Source organism: Ochlerotatus camptorhynchus, unplaced genomic scaffold (assembly GCF_037179485.1).
Source record: "Ochlerotatus camptorhynchus isolate MF236.1 unplaced genomic scaffold, CSIRO-AGI_Acam_v1.1 ptg000087l, whole genome shotgun sequence".
Classification (NCBI taxonomy): Eukaryota; Metazoa; Arthropoda; class Insecta; order Diptera; family Culicidae; genus Ochlerotatus; species Ochlerotatus camptorhynchus.
The window spans coordinates 1767208-1786615 of NW_027040577.1; the positions used below are offsets into that span (position 1 = coordinate 1767208).

The window sequence follows — 19408 nt, forward strand, 5'->3', positions numbered from 1 at the left end:
GATCATTTATTGGTTTTTATACTCAAAAGTATGGTTGCAAATCAAATGTGCAGGAAGGCAGCTTCCACACTTAAGTAGGATATCGCACCCATTCAACACACAAGAACCGGGACCAATGGCTTAAACTTCCCCCTTCCGATGGAAGACCTGACCAGAGATTTTTATGCCTCAGAAAAATCCCACCGACCTCAGCTGGGATTGAACCCAGACCGATTGGGGTGCGAAAGCAGTCACGCTTATCACTACTCCACCGGCGCCGGCTAGAATTTCTAGGATCTTGATCCACTTGTTTGAAGCTCTGGTAAATGTTGATTGATAAGCTCCCATTTAATCTAATCTCGATGGTCCAGAGTTAAACGTGAATATAAGTCAATCGTCTAATTTGTAGGTTGTGTCAAATTAGCATTGTATTGTTGTAGAAAAGGTCTTCCACTCAAGACAAACATGTTTTTTTTTTTTTTAGTTTATCCAAGGTACCCAGTCTTTGCAATTCAATACATTTGACTCTCGGTTGCTAAAACACAAAACTGTTCGAACCAAACGAGAGGTTACGGTATATCCAGATTCTACACACACAACACCCGAGTGCACTAGAAGCACGTAACAACTGCTGTGAATGCAATCATCGAAGGCTTTTTCCCAGAGGAAACCTACACGTGATAAAAACATTCAATTTTATGTGCTCTGCTTTTCCCACCGGCAGTAAACAACTGCTACGTTCCATGAAGACTGCCATGTTCTGCCACAATGAATGCATTGGTTTTTTACTTTCTCATTATTGCTGATGCAACACCTGTATTAAGTGTGTCCTTTGCAATTGTGACCATCGGAAACTACCATTAACAATCACAAGATTCTGAAAACCTCACGTCCTTCGATGTATCCTTGTAGTCAATAGTAGGTCCTTGGAGAAAATGTCTTTGCTATATTCTCGGAAGTAACTGATGTAAATGCTGATAATGAATCTGACGTTCAGGATTGTTATTGGTCAAACAATTATTAATAGGGTAATCAAACTGCCCCTTTCTCAGCACTAGAAATGATTGGCAGAAAACCTAATTGCCCTACTATCTCATCTTATTCCATTGCAGGGTCGGCGAGAACGGAGGCTGGGATCAGGTGGCACCAATCCGAACGAAGAACAATGGTACTTCATATCAGGTGAGCGGCCTGTTGCCCTTCACCGTCTACAGTTTCCGGGTAATTGCCATCAATGAGCTGGGCCGAAGTCCACCGTCCAAGGAATCGTACTACTTTGTCACACTCAGAGAAGGTAAGTGAAGGCGGCTTCTTGCATTCGATGGGGACCAAATAACAAGCATTTAAAAGCCTGTTTATTGGATGATTGCCTCAGTCATAAACATTGAGACAAACAACTTCTTCTGTATTTTTAACGCAAACGACGATGGAACTGTCGTGTCCTCTATGCATGTCTTACGGCTCAACATCGTCGTCTGTTTCACAGCGAGTAACAATTTCAATTTATGCAAATTAATTCCGTAATTACGATAAGACAATTTGCTTCACACGGCTCAGCGACAACGCTACGGTTGCGTGCTTCAGTTTTGACTTCATCCTGAAGAGAACAGGAAGGCGGTAAACCTGTAGAACACGACTCTCATGAGACAACATCAGCGAGCATCTTCTTGTTATCGATGTCATAAAAATGTAGGAACAATACGTTGCCTGGCAGCCTTTCCTAGGCAAAACAAACAAGCTCATTGTTTGCCCGATTTGTTCCCCGAAATTGTGCAGCTGGAATTGAACAAAACATATTTTTCCACATTCAGGCTATCCATAAGCCTCGTAGCAGGGTGACAGGTTTGACGAGTAGGTATGTTTGTACGGCTCATATAAATTATCGAGAATTTTTATGAACGATTGTCTTCGCAGAAGGAGAATGGTCCAAAATCTCTGAAAACTGTCTACACAGAAAAAAATCAATTTTAATATTACATCCAAGAGGATGCTCTTCAACCATGTGAAAAATCGCATGTAATTTTTATGACCACAGAAATAAACAAATGCAGTAAAAGCAGCGTAATGTCAGTTCATGCACTGTATTTATGATAATTTTGTCCTTTTTGGCAAGTAATATGACACCACATTTTTGACATGATTGAAGTGCATCCTCTTTGATGTAATATCAAAATTATTTTTTTTACTAATTTATGAATACGGCATTTCAACGGCGCCGGTGGTGTAGTGGTAAGCGTGATTACTTCTCACCCCAGCAGGCCTGGGTTCAATCCCAGTTGGCGCCGCCGCGATGTTCTGAGGCATAACATCTCTGATCACGCCTTCCTTCGGATGGGAAGTAAAGCCGTTGGTCCCCGGTTCATGAGTTGATGGGTCGATAGGGTAGGGTCCAGGTGTGGGAGCTGCCTTCCTGGCACGTCGGTAGCATTGGTGCTCAGCACGGAAAACAAGATCGACGGAAAAAACAAACCGAAAAAAAAAAAAAAAAAAAAAAATACGGCATTTCCAGCAAATGATTTCTTACAAATGCGTGAACATTTACAAAAACTCATTTAACTTCTACCTTTTGTTTGTAGTAAAGTAATATACTCGCACCCAGTTGAGCCAGTTCGTTTTTTTTTTTTACATTATACATATTTATTTTTATTCAGTTGTTTTGTTTTACCATAGTTTTACATTGTAAGTAATCAACATTAGTTATTTATTCTTAACTAAAATTACTGAAAGCCATAGGCTAATTTTTGCTAATTGGTATTTATCATTTTACAGTGTAAACATATGTTCTATTTTAAATTTTTAAATTTTAGATTTTTAATTTCCTATCTTACTACATTAAATCCTAACTAAACCTACTATTTACAAAATTATGGGAAAAGATTTCTAATTTTTTCGTACTCTGGTCGATTTGATCGATATTTGCCAGCCGATGAACGTCGGCTATTCGTGTGTGCGGAGGCAGATTCAGAATCATCTTCAGGAACTTGTTCTGCAGGACTTGGAGCTTCTTCCGATGTGTTTTAGCACAACCCTTCCGTACCGGAGACCCATACTCCAGCATAGGTGCAACAATCTGCGCGTAGACAGCCAGCTTGTTGACGGTGGATGCTTTCGAGCGACGGTTGATGATCGGATACAGACGTTTCAGCATGATGGTGCTTTTTTTGACTCGGTCTTCCACGAGCGACCGGAAGAGGAGCTTACTGTCGAGAATCAGGCCAAGGTAGCGTACCTCGGATGACCACTCATTTTCAGGGGTTAGAACCTTTATCTTTGATGCTATGCGGAAACACAATGGTTTGCGTTTTGACCGCGTTCACACATATCTTCCAGTCGGTGAGATATATGGTGTAGGCATCCAATCCGTTTCGGAGCTTCGATACGAGAGTGCGCATTACCCGTCCCTTGTAGCTCATTGCCGAATCGTCAGCAAACAGCGACAGTGTTCCACCTTGCGGCAGTGTCGGTATTTCCGATGTGTACAGATTGTACAATATGGGTCCCAGGATGCTTCCTTGAGGGATACCAGCGGGTACATCATACGGTTCCGAGAGTGCACTGCCTACGCATACTTGAGACGTCCTGCCGTCGAGGTAGTCCGAGATGATCTTTACCAGGTAGCTGGGGAAACGAAATTGCAGAATCTTGTGCACCAAGCCATCGTGCCACACGAATTGCTTTTCGATGTCCAGTATCGCCATGACCGTTGTCTTCAAGACCGACTTCGCCTGATTGATGAGGTTTGAGACACGCTTGAGTTGGTCCACCGTCGAGTGACCTCGTCGGAATCCAAATTGATCGTCCAGTAGGTAACTTACATGTCACCGGGGTTGTCGGGATGAACCGTTGTTCCGCTTTGCCTAAGTCAGCGCTCTCCGCTTGCAACACGCCGTCGATTTCTTCCGTCGTCGTTAACGCAGGATTTTCGACCACTCGATCCTCCATAAACCGCTGGAGTTGAGGCCAGTTCGCTCGATGATAGTTTCGCCTACGATGCTGCTGACGTTGGTTGATGGTTTGATTCATCTCGAAAACCACAGGTAGAGAAGATCGATTTCGGGTAGTTGCTTCTTTTCCTGCTGTCTCGGCTGGCTTGCTTTCTTCCGCAGCGCGATGAATTCGGCCCGCTTGGGACACGATTGACTAGTAGATGTATGGGCATTCCCGCAGTTGACACAGGTTGGCTGCTTGTCCTTCATGTCCACGATGCGTTGGGCAGTGACATGTTGTTCGCTGCATTTGGAGCAACGCGATTTCATATGGTAGTTGCGCGTGCCATGTCCGAAATTCAAGCAGCTGGTACACTGCGTCACTTCACGGGGGACCGGCTTGTACCGCTCCCACTCGACGACGACACTGAGCAGCATTCGGATGCTTTGAAGCTGCCTCATGTTTGTGGATCCGCCAACCAAATGCACCAGGTACAGTTGGTCGCGATACTTGATCGCCTCGTTGTGGCGTTTGATCACGAAAACCTTCACGGGTTGAAGGTTGTTGCGTTTCAGCTCTTCTTCCACAACCGAAACATCCAGAATGACCTTGAAGGGCTTCGTTGACGGCACGTCGTGGGTGAAATATTCCACCTTCCAGAGTTGCAGTGTCTCCGCCATGGATTTATAATGTTCCGCCGAGGGGATGGTGATTTTCACACCATCAGCACAGAAACGGAATTCGGCCCGTAGCCCTTTACGGACTACCACATTCAGATTGTCAAGCAGCTCGCGTTGCTGTCGCTTGACATAGAGAGGAGGCAACTTCCCTTTTTTCTCAATGCTTTCAAGCCTTTCGCCATCATCCTCCTGGAGCAGCGAGAACTGGTTGAGGGCCAGCACCCGCTTCGTATGTCTGGCATCGACATTGTTATCCACCGTCCGCTTGCCGCTTGTCTTCTGGCTACCGCTTGGGCCCGGTTTACCCTTGCTTGGGTTGAAAAAACTTGCGAAAACACGGGAGAAAAGAATACTTGCGTTCGACCACACCGAGTGCTGATCGTAGTATGACTGATTGAATGATGAAGTTGACCCAGTTGACCAGTGCTTCGAATTTCTCCTACATTTTGACGTAGGACTACGTCTTTTGGGAATGGTGCCAATCCAGGGAAATGCAACGAAAATTGGTCAGACTTTAAATACTATTAATTTGGACAATAATCAATGGATTTTGATGTTTTGTATGTCGATCGCTTCGACAGTTTTATAAGATTTGTGTGGTATGTCACTCATTATAAATGTTAATTATTTAAATAGCTAAAAATTACTAAAAAAAAACATATGGAAACATTAAAATTTATCATACATTTTCTCCGACCGCAAATTCTTCGCAAGGTGCTCACCCCTAACACAGCCATCAGAAAGTTGGTTCCTAACAACGCAAGCCGAAGCCACATAATCATTCATTCAGCGTTGCACATTGGGCGGGTCGACCTCGAACGGGTTTGCAGCAGCGTGGACATCGTAGCATTTCTAGACTAACATTTGAAAAGGGCGGAATTCCAAAATCACCATATTGAGAAAATCGCTTGCGAATTTTAAAGACCTAAAAATTAATCCTATTTCAAGACTTTCCATTTTCTGGATGATTTTAAAAGCTTTACATATAGTAAATAGTGTTATATATCATCGTACATCACTAAAAACTCTAAAAAAAGTATTGTATGCCGTGAAATTGAGCAGAAAACATCATACGCCCTGATAATTTCTTACATGTTGTTACCCCCCGGATCTTCCACCCTTTGAACTGCCAACACTGGTGATACGCCGTGGAAATACATCCTCGGGATTTTTTGTTTGTTGTTGCGCCTTGGTTCTTCGTTCGCAAATTTTGCGAGAGTGGAATTACGTCCGGAGAGTTTTTGGTGTTCTTTTTGTTCGTTGTTAACACGTGAAATATCAATCGGATGCATTTCAAATGAATCGGGCGTGACTAGTTACTACAGAATAAAAGCGTTTTGCATATTAAAACAATATAATTCGTAGTTTTGGTGCAAGGCGTAATAACCAGATGTATCATAGAGTTGAAAATTGGAAATACGCCATGTAAAAGGAAACGTTTTTGATGATTTAAAATTATATTTGCTTCTACTTTTTCGTGTTTATCGAGTAGTTTGTGAGCTGTTCTCTCCATATGTGGCAAAATATGGTTTGTTTACATTTTGGCTCTTCCGCCCCTTTCAAATGTTAGTCTAGATTTGTTCTATTCATTCACCTACATCAGCTAAATACAGAAGAAAAGGAGGGCATAGCATGAAAATCCAAATGCTTAAGTAAGCGAAACGTAGAAAGTTTGACTGCAGTGTTCGTTGCGTTTTACACTGAAAACGAAAAAGAGATGAACTAGCCTTCGGCTAAAATTCTCTATAATAAAGTTTAAAAAAAAAACATAAAAAAAAAACTGAGAACGCAACTAACTCAGAGAGTGAATAACTTTCACTCAGTTGTGAGTCAGTTTTACTCATTCGTATGAAATGTTTTCTTAAAGCGTAGGCTATTCAACGCATGAATAACCTACTATTAAAAAAAATCTCCATTCGAATCAGTAAAAGAGACTCATTCTCTGATAATATCACTGTGCAACTTTCTAGGACTGGGAAAATTCACTTTATTTAACTTTCTCGTGGTCCCCTGAGTAAAAGTCTCGAACAAACTTATACCCTAACACGTCCTAATTTTTTGGTACCGCCCTCTTTATGAATTTTGGTATGTTGACCCAATGTCGGTCGTATACTGCCCAACTAAAACATGTTACGACATTGCCCACCGAAAAGGCACAGGAGTGGAACTTCAAATCAGAAAGTGGCTCCACTGGTCATTTGCGAACACTAGCGCACCTAGCGGTAGAAGGCATCTTCGGCCTGTAGTTAAGATAGGCAGCATGCTATGATAGTGTGAGTGCACATAGAAAGCCTATGTGGAACGCACCACATCACATCGCTCGTTGACCAGAAAAACGAGCACTTTTTGATTCACCGATTTGTTTGCACTTCCCCTTCTGTTCTGTGGAAAAGGGTTTTTGAAGGAAATGACTCAAGGAACATTTTTCTAAAACATTTGAAAACGATATCTCGTAGCCTTACCCCTCGTTTGGGTGATTTTTCAAATTGGGTACCCCCCTAAAAATCTATAATTCATGGAAATTCACTGTAAAACCCATAGTATGTGATAGTATGTTGAGATTTCCATTAAGTAATTATTTTAACAACCCAAACACTCTATATCCGATGATCTTAATCATACTTTATTGTTATTTTATTCATTTGAATAATGTTTGCCTGATTATAAGAATAACACAACTTTCTAGGACTGAGAAAATTTACCATATTTGACTTTCTTGTTGTCCTATGATTAAAAGTCAAGAAAATACTTATACCCAAACACGTTTTAATTTTTTGGTATCACCCTCTAAATGAGTTTTGATATGTTGTCCCGATGATGGTCGTATGTTGCCTAACTAAAGCATGTTACGATATCGCTGTCTGAGAGTTTTTTGTTGGAAACGATTAGGGGAACATTTTTTTAGAATATTTAAAAACGATATATCGCCGTCTTACCCCTCGTTTGGGTGATTTATAAAATTCGGCCCCCCGTCAAAAATATAAAACGCGATTATCATACTTTCAATAATTGATCGGAATCTTGGAGACCGATTTGTTCCAAGACAATTATGAATCACAGCTTTAACGCATCTCCAGGCAGCTTGTTCCTTTGGCAAAAGATTGTTTTTGAAGACTGTACTCTTCTCTAGCTTCCTGATATCCGGGCCATTAAGTATTCCTGCCAAACGAATAAAATTACGATTATTCTATCACATAGTTATTTACTTGTTACCTTCTTCAAATTTAGCTGGACTTAATTTTGGGAACACATCACGCAAACATAGAAACGCTGGCATTTCCTTGTCCAATGACTTAATAAACTTTTTTTTTTAACTATCTCTAGCTTGATATGAAGGGGAGGAAACAAGATTGGGTAGATTACATTTGATTTCCTTAGCTGGAGTTTTCCACGCATTTCCCAATCAATTTTCAGTATACGACCATCATCGGAACAACATACCAAAGTTCATAAAGATGGCAGTACTAAACAGTTAGGACGTGTTAAGATATAAGTACGTTATAGACATTTACTCGGGGGACAAAAAGAAAGTCAAATATGGTAAATTTTCTCAGTCCTCTAAAGTTGTGTTATTCTTATAATCAGGGAATGCCAATAATATTTTTAAACTGGATAAAATACCAATAAAGTATGATTAAAATCATCGGATTTAGAGTGTTTGCATTCTTTTGGGTTGTTAAAATAATTAATTTATGGAAATCTCAACATATCAGCACATACTATGGTTTTTTACAGTGATTTTACATAAATTCTAGATTTTTAGGGGAGTACCCAATTTTAAAAAAAATCACCCAGACGAGGAGTAAGACAACGAGATATCGTTTTCAAATATTCTAAAAAAATGTTCCTGAAGTAATTTTCTACAAAAAACTCTTCGACGGCAATGTCGTAACATGCTTTAGTTAGGCAGTATACGTCCGACATCGGGACAACATACATACCAAAGAGAGCAGTACCAAAAAATTAGGACGTGTTAGGATATAGGTATGGCTTTTACTCAGAAGTCTACAAGAAAGTCAAATATGGTCAACTTTCTTACTTTCTAACTTATTTAGCTTGCCATCTCGGCTAGAAATTGGATATTGGATAGTTAAGCTCAGTGTGCAATTTGTATCAAATTCCATGTTTTAACTTGATAGCATGGCCAGAAAGCAGGTTTCTGTATTCAGTGAAGTTATTTGGATGAACAATACCTATCGCATGATTGGCCTCTTAGTTAAGAATTCACTCACCATGCAGCGCTAGTAACATTTGATTCAAAAGGCTTGCAGTATACATTCACTGAAAATGAGAGTGAGTCATTCTGCGTGACCAACGCTTTTAGAAATGTATCCTTACGAATGAGCAGAAGTTACTCACTCTCTTAGTTGGTTTCGTTTTCTGTATTTCGACTAGATGGGAGATTGCAAACTCTAGTAATGTTATCCAGATGGAAAAGACCTATTGTATTCTGGACACAAAGTGATTAGTGAACCCGGGAAATCGGGAAAAAGTCGGAAATTCTAAATCACCGGGAGAAGTCCGTGAAATTTGATGTTGAACCGTCCTCTCTTTGGAAAATAATAATCTTCTCAACTACTAGATTTTCCGTATAAAATAACTTTGAAGTGCTTATTCGATAATTTTGATGAAAATTCCAAAGGAATTTAGAGGATGTTTTAGAATGAATTCTAGATATAATAAGTTACAAATTCCAATGGAGTTTTTGGAAGTATTTTTGTAGAGTTTTGATTACAACGCCAAGTCAATTGTTTATGTTCAAAGTAGAATTATTAGGTGGTTCTGTGTGAAATTTCGTGAAGATTGTGATTAGGATTACAGGTTAATTTCTAATGAATATTCTTTATAAATTCCAAGAAGAATGTAAAGAAAGTTCTTCAATGAAATTCCCAGAGTATTTAATTCAGAGGGAATGAGTGTGAATTCTTATGAAAGTTCCAAGGGACATCCGTGAAAAATATCAAGGGTTTCGAGTTTTCAATTAAATTTCTAAACCATTTATTTTGTCATTTATATATTATTGAATAGAACAGCAACATAATCTCGTAGTTCTACGTCAAAAATGCGTTCGCCACCAGGTCACAGCCCTCAACTTTTTTTCTAATAGATGTCATCGCAAACAACAGCAGTGACATCTGATGGAAAATGCATGCAGAAGCATGACGAAATGGTTAATTGGTCTGCAACCTTTATATTGTTTTTTTGCAACACTCAAACTTCGTATAAAAAAGCTGATTCCCTTCAGAAGGGATGCATGTCTTCATTTTGAAGACATATGAAATAATTTGCTATATACATAAATATTTGACTCCATATTTTAAGCTCTGTCTTGAACATGTTGAATAATAATATAATAATTAGCTTGAGATCATTTGAATACTTCATGATCAATATATCTGAGGGACGCCATTTGAGTCTTTGAACAGTCGAAGATTTACACAATAATCAACCTACATCCTTTAAAAATATTCAAAGGAATTAATTGAAATCCTTGACGAAGTGATCAACCTGCCGTCTTGAACGAATATCATATTGTACAATATCATACGCTATTTGAACTATTGAAAATTTTAAGAATAAACTTAGTGAACCTAAATCTTTAAAAATGATCCAGTGGACTATACTACACCTTTATACTTTTTGCCAAATTTCTATTGCTTATTATTCATAAAATGTATAAGTCAACTAATAAGCAGACGCCTTGCAGAAAGTAAATGAAGATGATGTGTCAAATGAAATGTATAAACGCTCACACATACCTTTTATGCATTCTTATAGGACCTATGTGGTTTGTCTTATGGAAGGCTGATGTTTTGGCAAAAATTTATAAGTGTAACACATGAATAAAATAATTGATTTTCGTTTCGTGTAAAATGTATGATCAGCTCTGATCTTGAATGAAAATCTGATAAATCACATTTGAGCTTTTGAAAAGATCTTCTGAATTATACGTCATCAGCAATTTCAGTTCTCAAAAGTTCTTAAAACATTCGGAGGACCTAAGTTAAATTTTATTGAAAATCCGTCAATATATACAATGTTTCATTGACTTAAACTCAGTTCCATGAACTAAAAAGAAACTCCCTGAACTTCTTTCCATTCCCTTGAACGAAATTTCGCTGAGCCTCTATAAAGTTTCCGGAATTTGTGAAAAGTTCTGCCATATTCTGGAAAGTTGTGTATATTTCTACGAAGGTCCCTCAACTTCTACGATCTGTCCATAGCTTACACAAACTACAACTGAATTTCTACCTAGATTTACAAACTTGTACCGCAGGGTTGAAAATTCTCTGGGGAGAATCACCCGGGTGCGAGAGATATCATTCTCTGCGGTGAATCTCTGCTTATCTCCTCGGAGATTTTTCATGGCACCACTGGAGAGATTGTTCGACACAGCACGAGAGAGTGAGAGAGTTGACAGTTCACCGTTTGTCTGTTTATACACTCACTTCCGTGAGAAAGATGGCAGCGCAAATGCTTTATTGTTTCTCCAAAGATTCCGGCAGAGCTTGACGTGAGGGGACAAAGTGCAAACAGTTTTTTACGAAGAAAAAAATGCGGTTTGACGACAGTACCGGTGGTTGTGAATTTTGTGCTTTGCAGGGCGAATGGAAAAACATTCAACTTGAAGCGGCAACTCGTCAATATTCATCGGGTGTCCTGGTGTTGCTAGATCGCTGTTCCTCTCTCCACTGTCGCTGCAGCTGCTGACGGCATTCCAAGTGCCTTCCTTTCGACGCATTTCGTCGACGACATTCTCCACGTTAAGGACGTCTTCCTTCACACTGCCTCGAATTTTCGACAGTCGAAGACCACATGCTCCGGCGTTTCATCCACGTTGCCACACTCCGAACAGCGTGACCCAGACAGGAACTGCGTTAGGTGGAAGTTGACGTCTCCGTGTTTTCTGTTCACCCAGATCGAAAGAAACTGTATTAGTCTACGTGTTCCTCTAGCGTTCTCGGCCGTGTTCCACTCCTGTTGCCACTTAGCCAACCACTCCGCTCTCACAGATTTCCGTACTCTTCCAGTTTCTTTCCACCTGTAGCACTCGCTGTCCTCCGCCAGGGTGATGCCGATAGGGATCATACCGGCGATAACGCATACTGCTTCCGACGAGATGATTCTGTACGCACTCACGACTTGCATGGCATGAGCCTCCATACCTCAATGTCGACGTTAATATAAAAAGTAACCTTTAAAAAACATTTGTATGCAACAAATTAACAACCAAAGTCTTCACTGGGGTGATTCTCCCCGGTGAAGCAAACGAACTCTCTACGGTGCTCCCTACACCCAACCGGTGGATGTAAGATTCGCTTACAATTATGTGGGATTCATCATCAGAGGATGTAAGTGGAGACCGCATGAACCGAGGATGCGATATACCTTGATGCGGTCCAATGCAAGAAAATTGGAGACCGAAAAATGTAGAGTGTATTAGTGAGGTAAATTTATTATGTCGAAAAAAAAAAATAGGAAAAAGGTTGCCGACTGCAGTATGCAGTATGCTTTTTCTGCTGGAGAGATTCGCGGCAAGGGTGTGCGTCGTTCTACCATGTTATGCAAAAACATCAAGGCAAATGCTTGCTTGTGTAGGTGAAAGCACAGACAGAACACGAAGTAAAAAAGGCAAAAAACCATTACATCGCCTGTAAGGTCAACTTCTAACATTCGTTGCGATGTTCATGAACAGAGGATGATAGGATATGGAACTAACATTTATTGTAATAGATTTTTGGTTTGCGTGTAGTGATCACTCATCCGCTCCGGTGTGTTGGACTGTTGGAGCCTCCAACTTGGAGGTGCGACTTCAAAAACTGTATTTGTTTGCGAAGTGGGAGAAGCGGTAGAAAGGGAAAACAAAATAAAGATCTCTCGGGTGAGTTTGCTTTTGTCATAGTGCGAGGTGTCTTTTCAACTAATCACCCTGCTGGGGAGAATAGCATGATATCAAGTGAAATTTCTTAAAAAATTTAAATCAATGGGATATATATTGGAGATTTTCATAGAGTGAAATTAAACTGATTTAATTTTCGTGTACTTGCGTTTATTCACAAACCCTTTCGTGTTGGGGAGGGGTTCTCGTTATGACCGATCGTTGCTCGTTGTTACAGCGGCGGCAACGGTAATCCTCGGTGGCGGTTCTCGATGAGACGAAATGGATAGGGGCTCACTTTCCCCCACTACGAGGGCGTGTGCGATTTCTTCGCTCCCTCTGTTAACAAGGGAACAGGGTGTGACACTATGGCCGTAATGTAACAGAGGCCTATGGTTCCGAAATTTCCAGGGAGTGGTACACTTGTGCACTTTGTTTCTTCGTGGTCTTTTCGAGCGAGAGACGCCAATGAGCCGACGGGGAACAGTCTTTACATTACACCACTATTGTTCTTTCACACACGCGTTTATAGAAAAATCTAATAAAACGCAGTTCACTACCCGGCATTGGCTCTGGCCACTTTTTTATCACTACACTGCAGTTCATTTGCACCACGGCTCGCTCAAATATTGATTTTCGTACGGCTATGATCAATGCGGGCTTGAATCGACCAGCACTGACTGCAATGGCGAAATTTGGTGTCTTTTCACTGACCGTCCGTCCGTGGTGCTGCCTTGCAAAGATCCGTTTTTTTAATGTATTTGGTTCTTTTCAATTAACGTTCCACTAGATTTAGATTTAGATAGTTTGTTACTTTTAGCCATGTAACTTTAGAATTTAGATTAGCTTTAACTATCGCGGAACTCTACCGAAACGCGTTGGACTTGCTGTATCGGAACTATCACATACTACTTCTTCACTCCTCTGAACTGGTAATATAAGAGAGCGACTCTATTGTTTAAGCCACTATTTATATCATTCCTCGTATCGCATTCCGGATGGACGCCGTTTCCCGCATTCACCATCACAGCAGTTGGTAGTTGACCATTCACTGCTGACAGTTGCTCGATACTGGCAGTATTATTTTTAGTACAAACTGAGGGGCTTTGGTTGGTGATGTAAATAATTTTGCATATTCGTAACAATGTTTTATCCTAAATGATTGTTTCGAATTTATATTATTTATTTCGATTATTTTTAAGTAATTTAAACTAAAATAAATAACTAATAAATAAATAAATAACAAGAATATCACCAACCGGGTTTTGATCATTTTATTATGTTAGTACTACTATCGATCGGCAGGATAATTGCAAGCGTTTTAATGGAACTAAGGATCAGCAAACCCAGGGCCGTCAGCGAGAAGGATTTCGATCTTAACGGGCCAGTAAACAACTAAACAGGACACTGAAATAGAATCTAGTGACCAAAAGACGTGCCGGAAGTTGTACAATGAGGTTCTTACAAAATACAAAGGTTCAAATTCGTTTTTGCCGATAAATTTGCAAGAAAGCTTATGATCTGGCAAGGTATTTGAAGCTGCGGACAAAAAACCCAGGTTTTCTTAACAAACAAGACCATGGATTCCAGAATTTACAAGCAGGAGTGCCTGAAAAAACGCATTCTTCCGTACATTAAGGCTCACAACGGACCTGTAAAGTATTGGCCTTATTTGGCAAGCTGCTACTAAGACTTGTACTCGAAAAAAAATGCAATATTTTTATCCGTGTGTATTTTCTTTTATCCGTAAGTAAAAATTGATGAAAATCTGGGTATAACTAGTTTGGAGTGAATTGTTTACATATGCAAAATTTCATAACAATCGGTTCAGTGGTTATTGAGATGTCATCGGAACAAGAAGAAAATCGCCGAAGAATTTTGCGCGCCGTCATGGAAAATCCGACTGCGACCAAGAGATGGATCGGAAGACAACTGAGAATCACCCATACAACTGTGTCTCAGGTGGTAAAATCGTTTAAGGAGTCCCAGACGACCGAGCGGTGGGCTGGAAGTGGAAGAAAATCTGACCCTGTGAAGGCCTGGAAGATGTTGGATTATTTCAAGCGTAATCCAAACCTTTCAATTCGCGACGCGGCTCTGAAGGCAAAGTGTTCCGCCTGGTTCGTTCAGCAAACCATGAAACGATCTGGGCTTCGTGTATTCAAGGTCCGGAAGGCACCGAACCAGCGTGATCAACAAAACACGGCGACCAAATCCCGCGTGGTTAACGAAACCGATGTGTGTGGTTATGGATGACGAAACCTACATCAAGGCAGACGCAAAGCAGATACCGGGGCTGGAGTTCTACGTTGCCAAATCACGGTTTGATGTTCCGGAAGACATAAGGAAGAAAAAAGTGGACAAATTCGCCAAAAAAATACTTGCTCTGGCAGGCCATATGCCAATGCGGTAAACTGAGTAAACCGTACATCACAATGGGTACCATCAACAGAGAAATTTACCACACCGAGTGCCTCCAGAAGTGGCTGTTGCCCTTCCTGCGGTCCCACGGAGGCGAGACATTATTTTGGCCGGACCTGGCATCATGCCATTACGCGCGATCGACGTTGGATTGGTACAGAGACAATAACGTTGTTTTTGGACCAAAAACCGCCAACCCCTCAAATTCACCAAAGATTCGTCCGGTGGAAAGATTTTGGGCCATAATGAAGGCCAAAGTTCGAAAAACGTCCAAGGTGTTTAAGAACGAGCTGGAGTTGAAGAAAGAATGGATGAAAGTGACCAAAAAGGTCGGCTCCACCGTTGCACAAAATTTAATCAGGGGTCTTAAGGGAAAGGTGCGGGCTTTCAGCGATGGAAAGAAAATTGAATAAAGTAATTATGCCGAAACATAATCCATATGTATTAGTTCATTCCCTGAAAGTTTCAAGCAAATCCGACTTAAAATAAATTTTTGGCGAACACTTTTGTCTGGTGCATTTTTTACGAATACAGGCCTTACAGCGCAGAAGTTCTACAGTGGTATAAAGACAACGGGGTAGATTTCTTCGAAAAGGACAACTGCCCTCAATTCCGCCCAGTTGAGAAATATTGTGCAATTGTCAAACAGAAGATGAAGAACAGTGGAAAGGTGACTTTGGATGCGACAGAGAGGAAGAGATGGTGGAACAATATGGCCGTTCAGGTTAGCCAACAAAGTGTTCAAAATATGATGAGTTGTATTCGAAGAAGCCTCATAGCTTAGTCAGTAAAGGCACGGTATTACCAAGCCGGAGGCAGCGGGTTCGATTCCCGGTCCGGTCGAGGGAATCTTTCGGGTTGGAAATTTTCTCGACTTCCCTGGGCATTGAGTACCATTGTGCTTGCCACACAATATACAAATTCATGCATTGGTATTGGCATCGAAAGCTCTCAATTAATAACTGTGGAAGTGCATTTAAAACACTAAGTTGAGAGCACGCAATAAGCTAATATGCGCGAGTAAGAAGAAGAAGATGTATTCGAAGAAAAGTTCGAGATTTCGTCAAACCAAATCGGATTGATATTTTCGTTATTTTTCCTTTAAAATACAATTAATGGCCTTCATTTCCAGTACTCAACGTTTTTATTTCATTGAGAAGGTTCCGAAATACATCTGTTTTTTTTTTGCGTTCAGTTATGAAATAACTCAAGCTTTAATTTCGTAAAATTTCCACAATTTTTTTTTTTAATTGCGTTGTGCACTTAAACTACCGATGATAAGTTTAAGGACACCACAAAAACCATGCAAATATGTTTTGTTCAATTTTTGATCTCCAAACGTTATTTGAATGGTATGAATGGTATAGCATAAGGAAAGGTCCATTAATTATGTCACGTAAATTTTTTCCCATTTTCAACCCCCCCTCCTAGCCGGCGCCGGTGGTGTAGTGGTAAGCATGACTGCTTTCTAATACCCCAATGGGTCTGGGTTCAATCCCAGCCGAGGTCGGTGGGATTTTTCTGAGGCATAAAAATCTCTGGTCACGTCTTCCTTCGGAAGGGAAGTAAAGCCGTTGGTCCCGGCCCATGTGTATTGAATGGGTGCGATATCCTACGCAGGTGTGGAAGCTGCCTTCCTGCACATTCGATTGCCGTCAATGGATGGCAATCGATGTCCGTCGGTGATTGGCACTAGATTGCGGAACAGAGACCGACGTTAAATAAAGGAAAGAAAAAAAAAACCCCTCCCCCCTTTGTCACATTTTTTATATGGACCTTAATTGTTTTTTGTAATACTCGTCACAGTTTCCAAAAACCCCCTCCCCCCTAAAAGTGTGACATAATTAATGGACGATCCCTAAGTGTTCTACTACTACTTTTATTTCAAAATTTGGCCAACCCAATTCTGAAAAAATCAGTCACGATTCTTCAGAGTAAATTTTGAAAATTATTGTAACTTTGGGTGAACTTTTGACACACAAAATTTGAAAATTATATTAAACAATTTGCCTACGAGGAAAGTTCCATTCAATACCTTTCAAATAATCTAAAGAGAACGAAAATTGGACGTTATATGAACATAACAAATTTGTCATTTTTTTTTGGGGTGTCCTGAAACTTATGATCGGGAGTGTACATATTTAGCTGAGAACCTTTAACATTTGTTGTACTTAATTGTTTGAATTTAATCATAAATTGTTTTATTTTGGAATTAAATTTTGCAGTCGACCCTATTTTTTTCACAAAAAATATATGTTACAGCCTTATCAGTGCAAGAAAAAAAATTTAATAGTGCACGTGAAAACGATTTGAGGTAAAATCATAGCGATGCACAATTTCACGATAATTTTCATTGGAATTTTCGAACAAATTTGAACATTCCACATTTTGGAAATTCATTACTCATGAACGAGTCATCGGAGAATAATTGGATTTTGGACTAACTAACATATACAAATGTTTCCCATGAAGTTTTTATGTATAAATAATTGGTAAAGCTAAAGTACAGTAAAGCACTAAAATAAAATAATCCCTCTTCCCCCTAACCAAACATCTTAGTTACTTCTATGAAAACTACAACACAAAGCCTGTTAAAGCGCTTTGTATGAATATTTACACTCTATGTTTACAAAACAAAAGAAGTGCTCCTAGCGAATCCACTTTGCCTGCCTTCATCCGTAGGATGAAAAAAATCTAATGAAACTCTTAGGTCAAAGTTGAAATCAAGAAGCAGTATAAGATATTTAACATTAGGGGAAATGGCTCTAATGTTGGCTTATGGATCTAAGATTGGGCCCATCGCTAAAAATCTGCTATTTATCAATTTTATCTAGATGAACGCGTCATTGGGACGGTACTGATGGATATTATTGGTGGCTATTGAAAATTTAGTCGATTGCTGAATTTATGTAGGGGCATTTAGGCCGACATTACATCCTTTCTCCCTATCTCAATAATTTGTGACTCTTTATCAAATTATGAATTATGAAAGAGTGTAGTCAGTCTTACACAGTGTTGGCAAAATCCTCAATTAAATTATATTTTTCCACTCTCATACCCTCTCAATATCACGCGTGATATTGGAACAAAATATTATATTGATTTTACAAGCTCATTTGATATTGCGAGACTATTCACAACGTGCAAAAATCAAGCGGAGAGTTGACTAGACACAAAAATCATTCCGTTGCACATCGTTTTCTTAGAAAGAGAAAGTAATGTTTGCTATCTCTTTTTACTGTTCACCGATGGCAGACACGAAGTGACTGCTGCCAGCCGTTATGGAAGTTTCGGTTGCGTTCGGGTGTAAAGCAAAAAATCATTAAACTCAATCTCACCATAGTTTGTTGAGATTTGCAGTTGGTGAGTTTCGTTAGCTTTATATTCCAACTTGCGATATCACAGCTTGCAAAATCAACCGCAGCTGTATGCTTGTTGATTTTTGTCTACGAAAATCAAGCATGATCTTGGGCATTGATGAGACTTCATTTTTTGATATTTTCCCAACACTGATCTTCCACGAGGTTGTTCCCATACGCCTTTAGTATTTTCCGTATATCCAGCGTTGACAGACTTTTGGCCCACAAACGGGCCCCATAATTTCAACGTTCATGGTTCGATCCCAGCGTACTTCGTTGTATTATGTAACATAATTATTTTTCATATTTAAAATCAATTTTAAGTTGGCTAAAATGCATAAGCATAGGTGCATGGGTGTTCCGGAACTTATAACTTATAAAAATTGATTTTCGCTAGTGGGTTTTTCCAGTTTTCAGCTGTATATATCAGGCATAACATTTGATAACGGCAAAAAGCATTTGTAAACAAACTTTCTAAGGCCGTTTACACGCGAACCAAAGTTCGCCCACGCAAACCAACAACATCATCGGATAGGGACAACTATCACCTTTCCGAAAGTGGTATTGGTTTGCGTGAGCGTACGTTGGTTTGCGTGTAAAGGTCCTTAGAATGTTTGTTTACAAATGCTTTTGTGCCGTTATCACATGTTATGCCTGATATACCTACCTTAAACTAATGATTTAGGCACGAACAATTTATTCGGCCAAAATATGAATTCAGGAACACTGTGGTAGGTTCCGTGTCCCTACCAGCAAACCGCGACCGTGTAAATCCCATTCGAAATGCAAAGCGAGTTCACCTGAAAAAAGCTGAAAAAGTACTACTGTGTAGCGGAGGTTGAAATTATTCCGCTTGGAAACCCTCATTGTGAGCTATTTTTCTGTGTTCCTTCCACAAACAAACGCCCGGTTGAATTGTGGTCGTGTGATTCGGGAGAATTTTGATTATTTTTTTCATGCATAGCTTTTTCTGCGGTTGCGGGGTTTCGGCAAACAGAGTTCTCTGTTAAAAGCTACCTCAGCAACAGTTAACTAGTTATTAAGTAAATGAAACCAACGACCACCGGCAGCGTTTCCGGTGATTCCTCGATGCGGAGGATGTAATATGATGTTAAAAGCAATGTGTGGTTAAATGTGGTAACCCACATTCGTGGCCGCACCGT

The 19408-nt window shown here is 40.1% G+C and overlaps 1 protein-coding gene across 1 annotated transcript in view; it reads left to right on the forward strand.

Moving 5' to 3' along the window:
• The window catches only part of LOC135698486 (protein sidekick-1-like), a 368678-nt gene that overhangs the window by 286005 nt on the left and 63265 nt on the right, over positions 1-19408 (forward strand). Inside the window, exon 5 of the mRNA XM_065218489.1 lies at positions 1092-1273. Coding sequence (XP_065074561.1) covers positions 1092-1273 — 182 coding nt within the window. The remainder of the gene's footprint in view (positions 1-1091; positions 1274-19408) is intronic.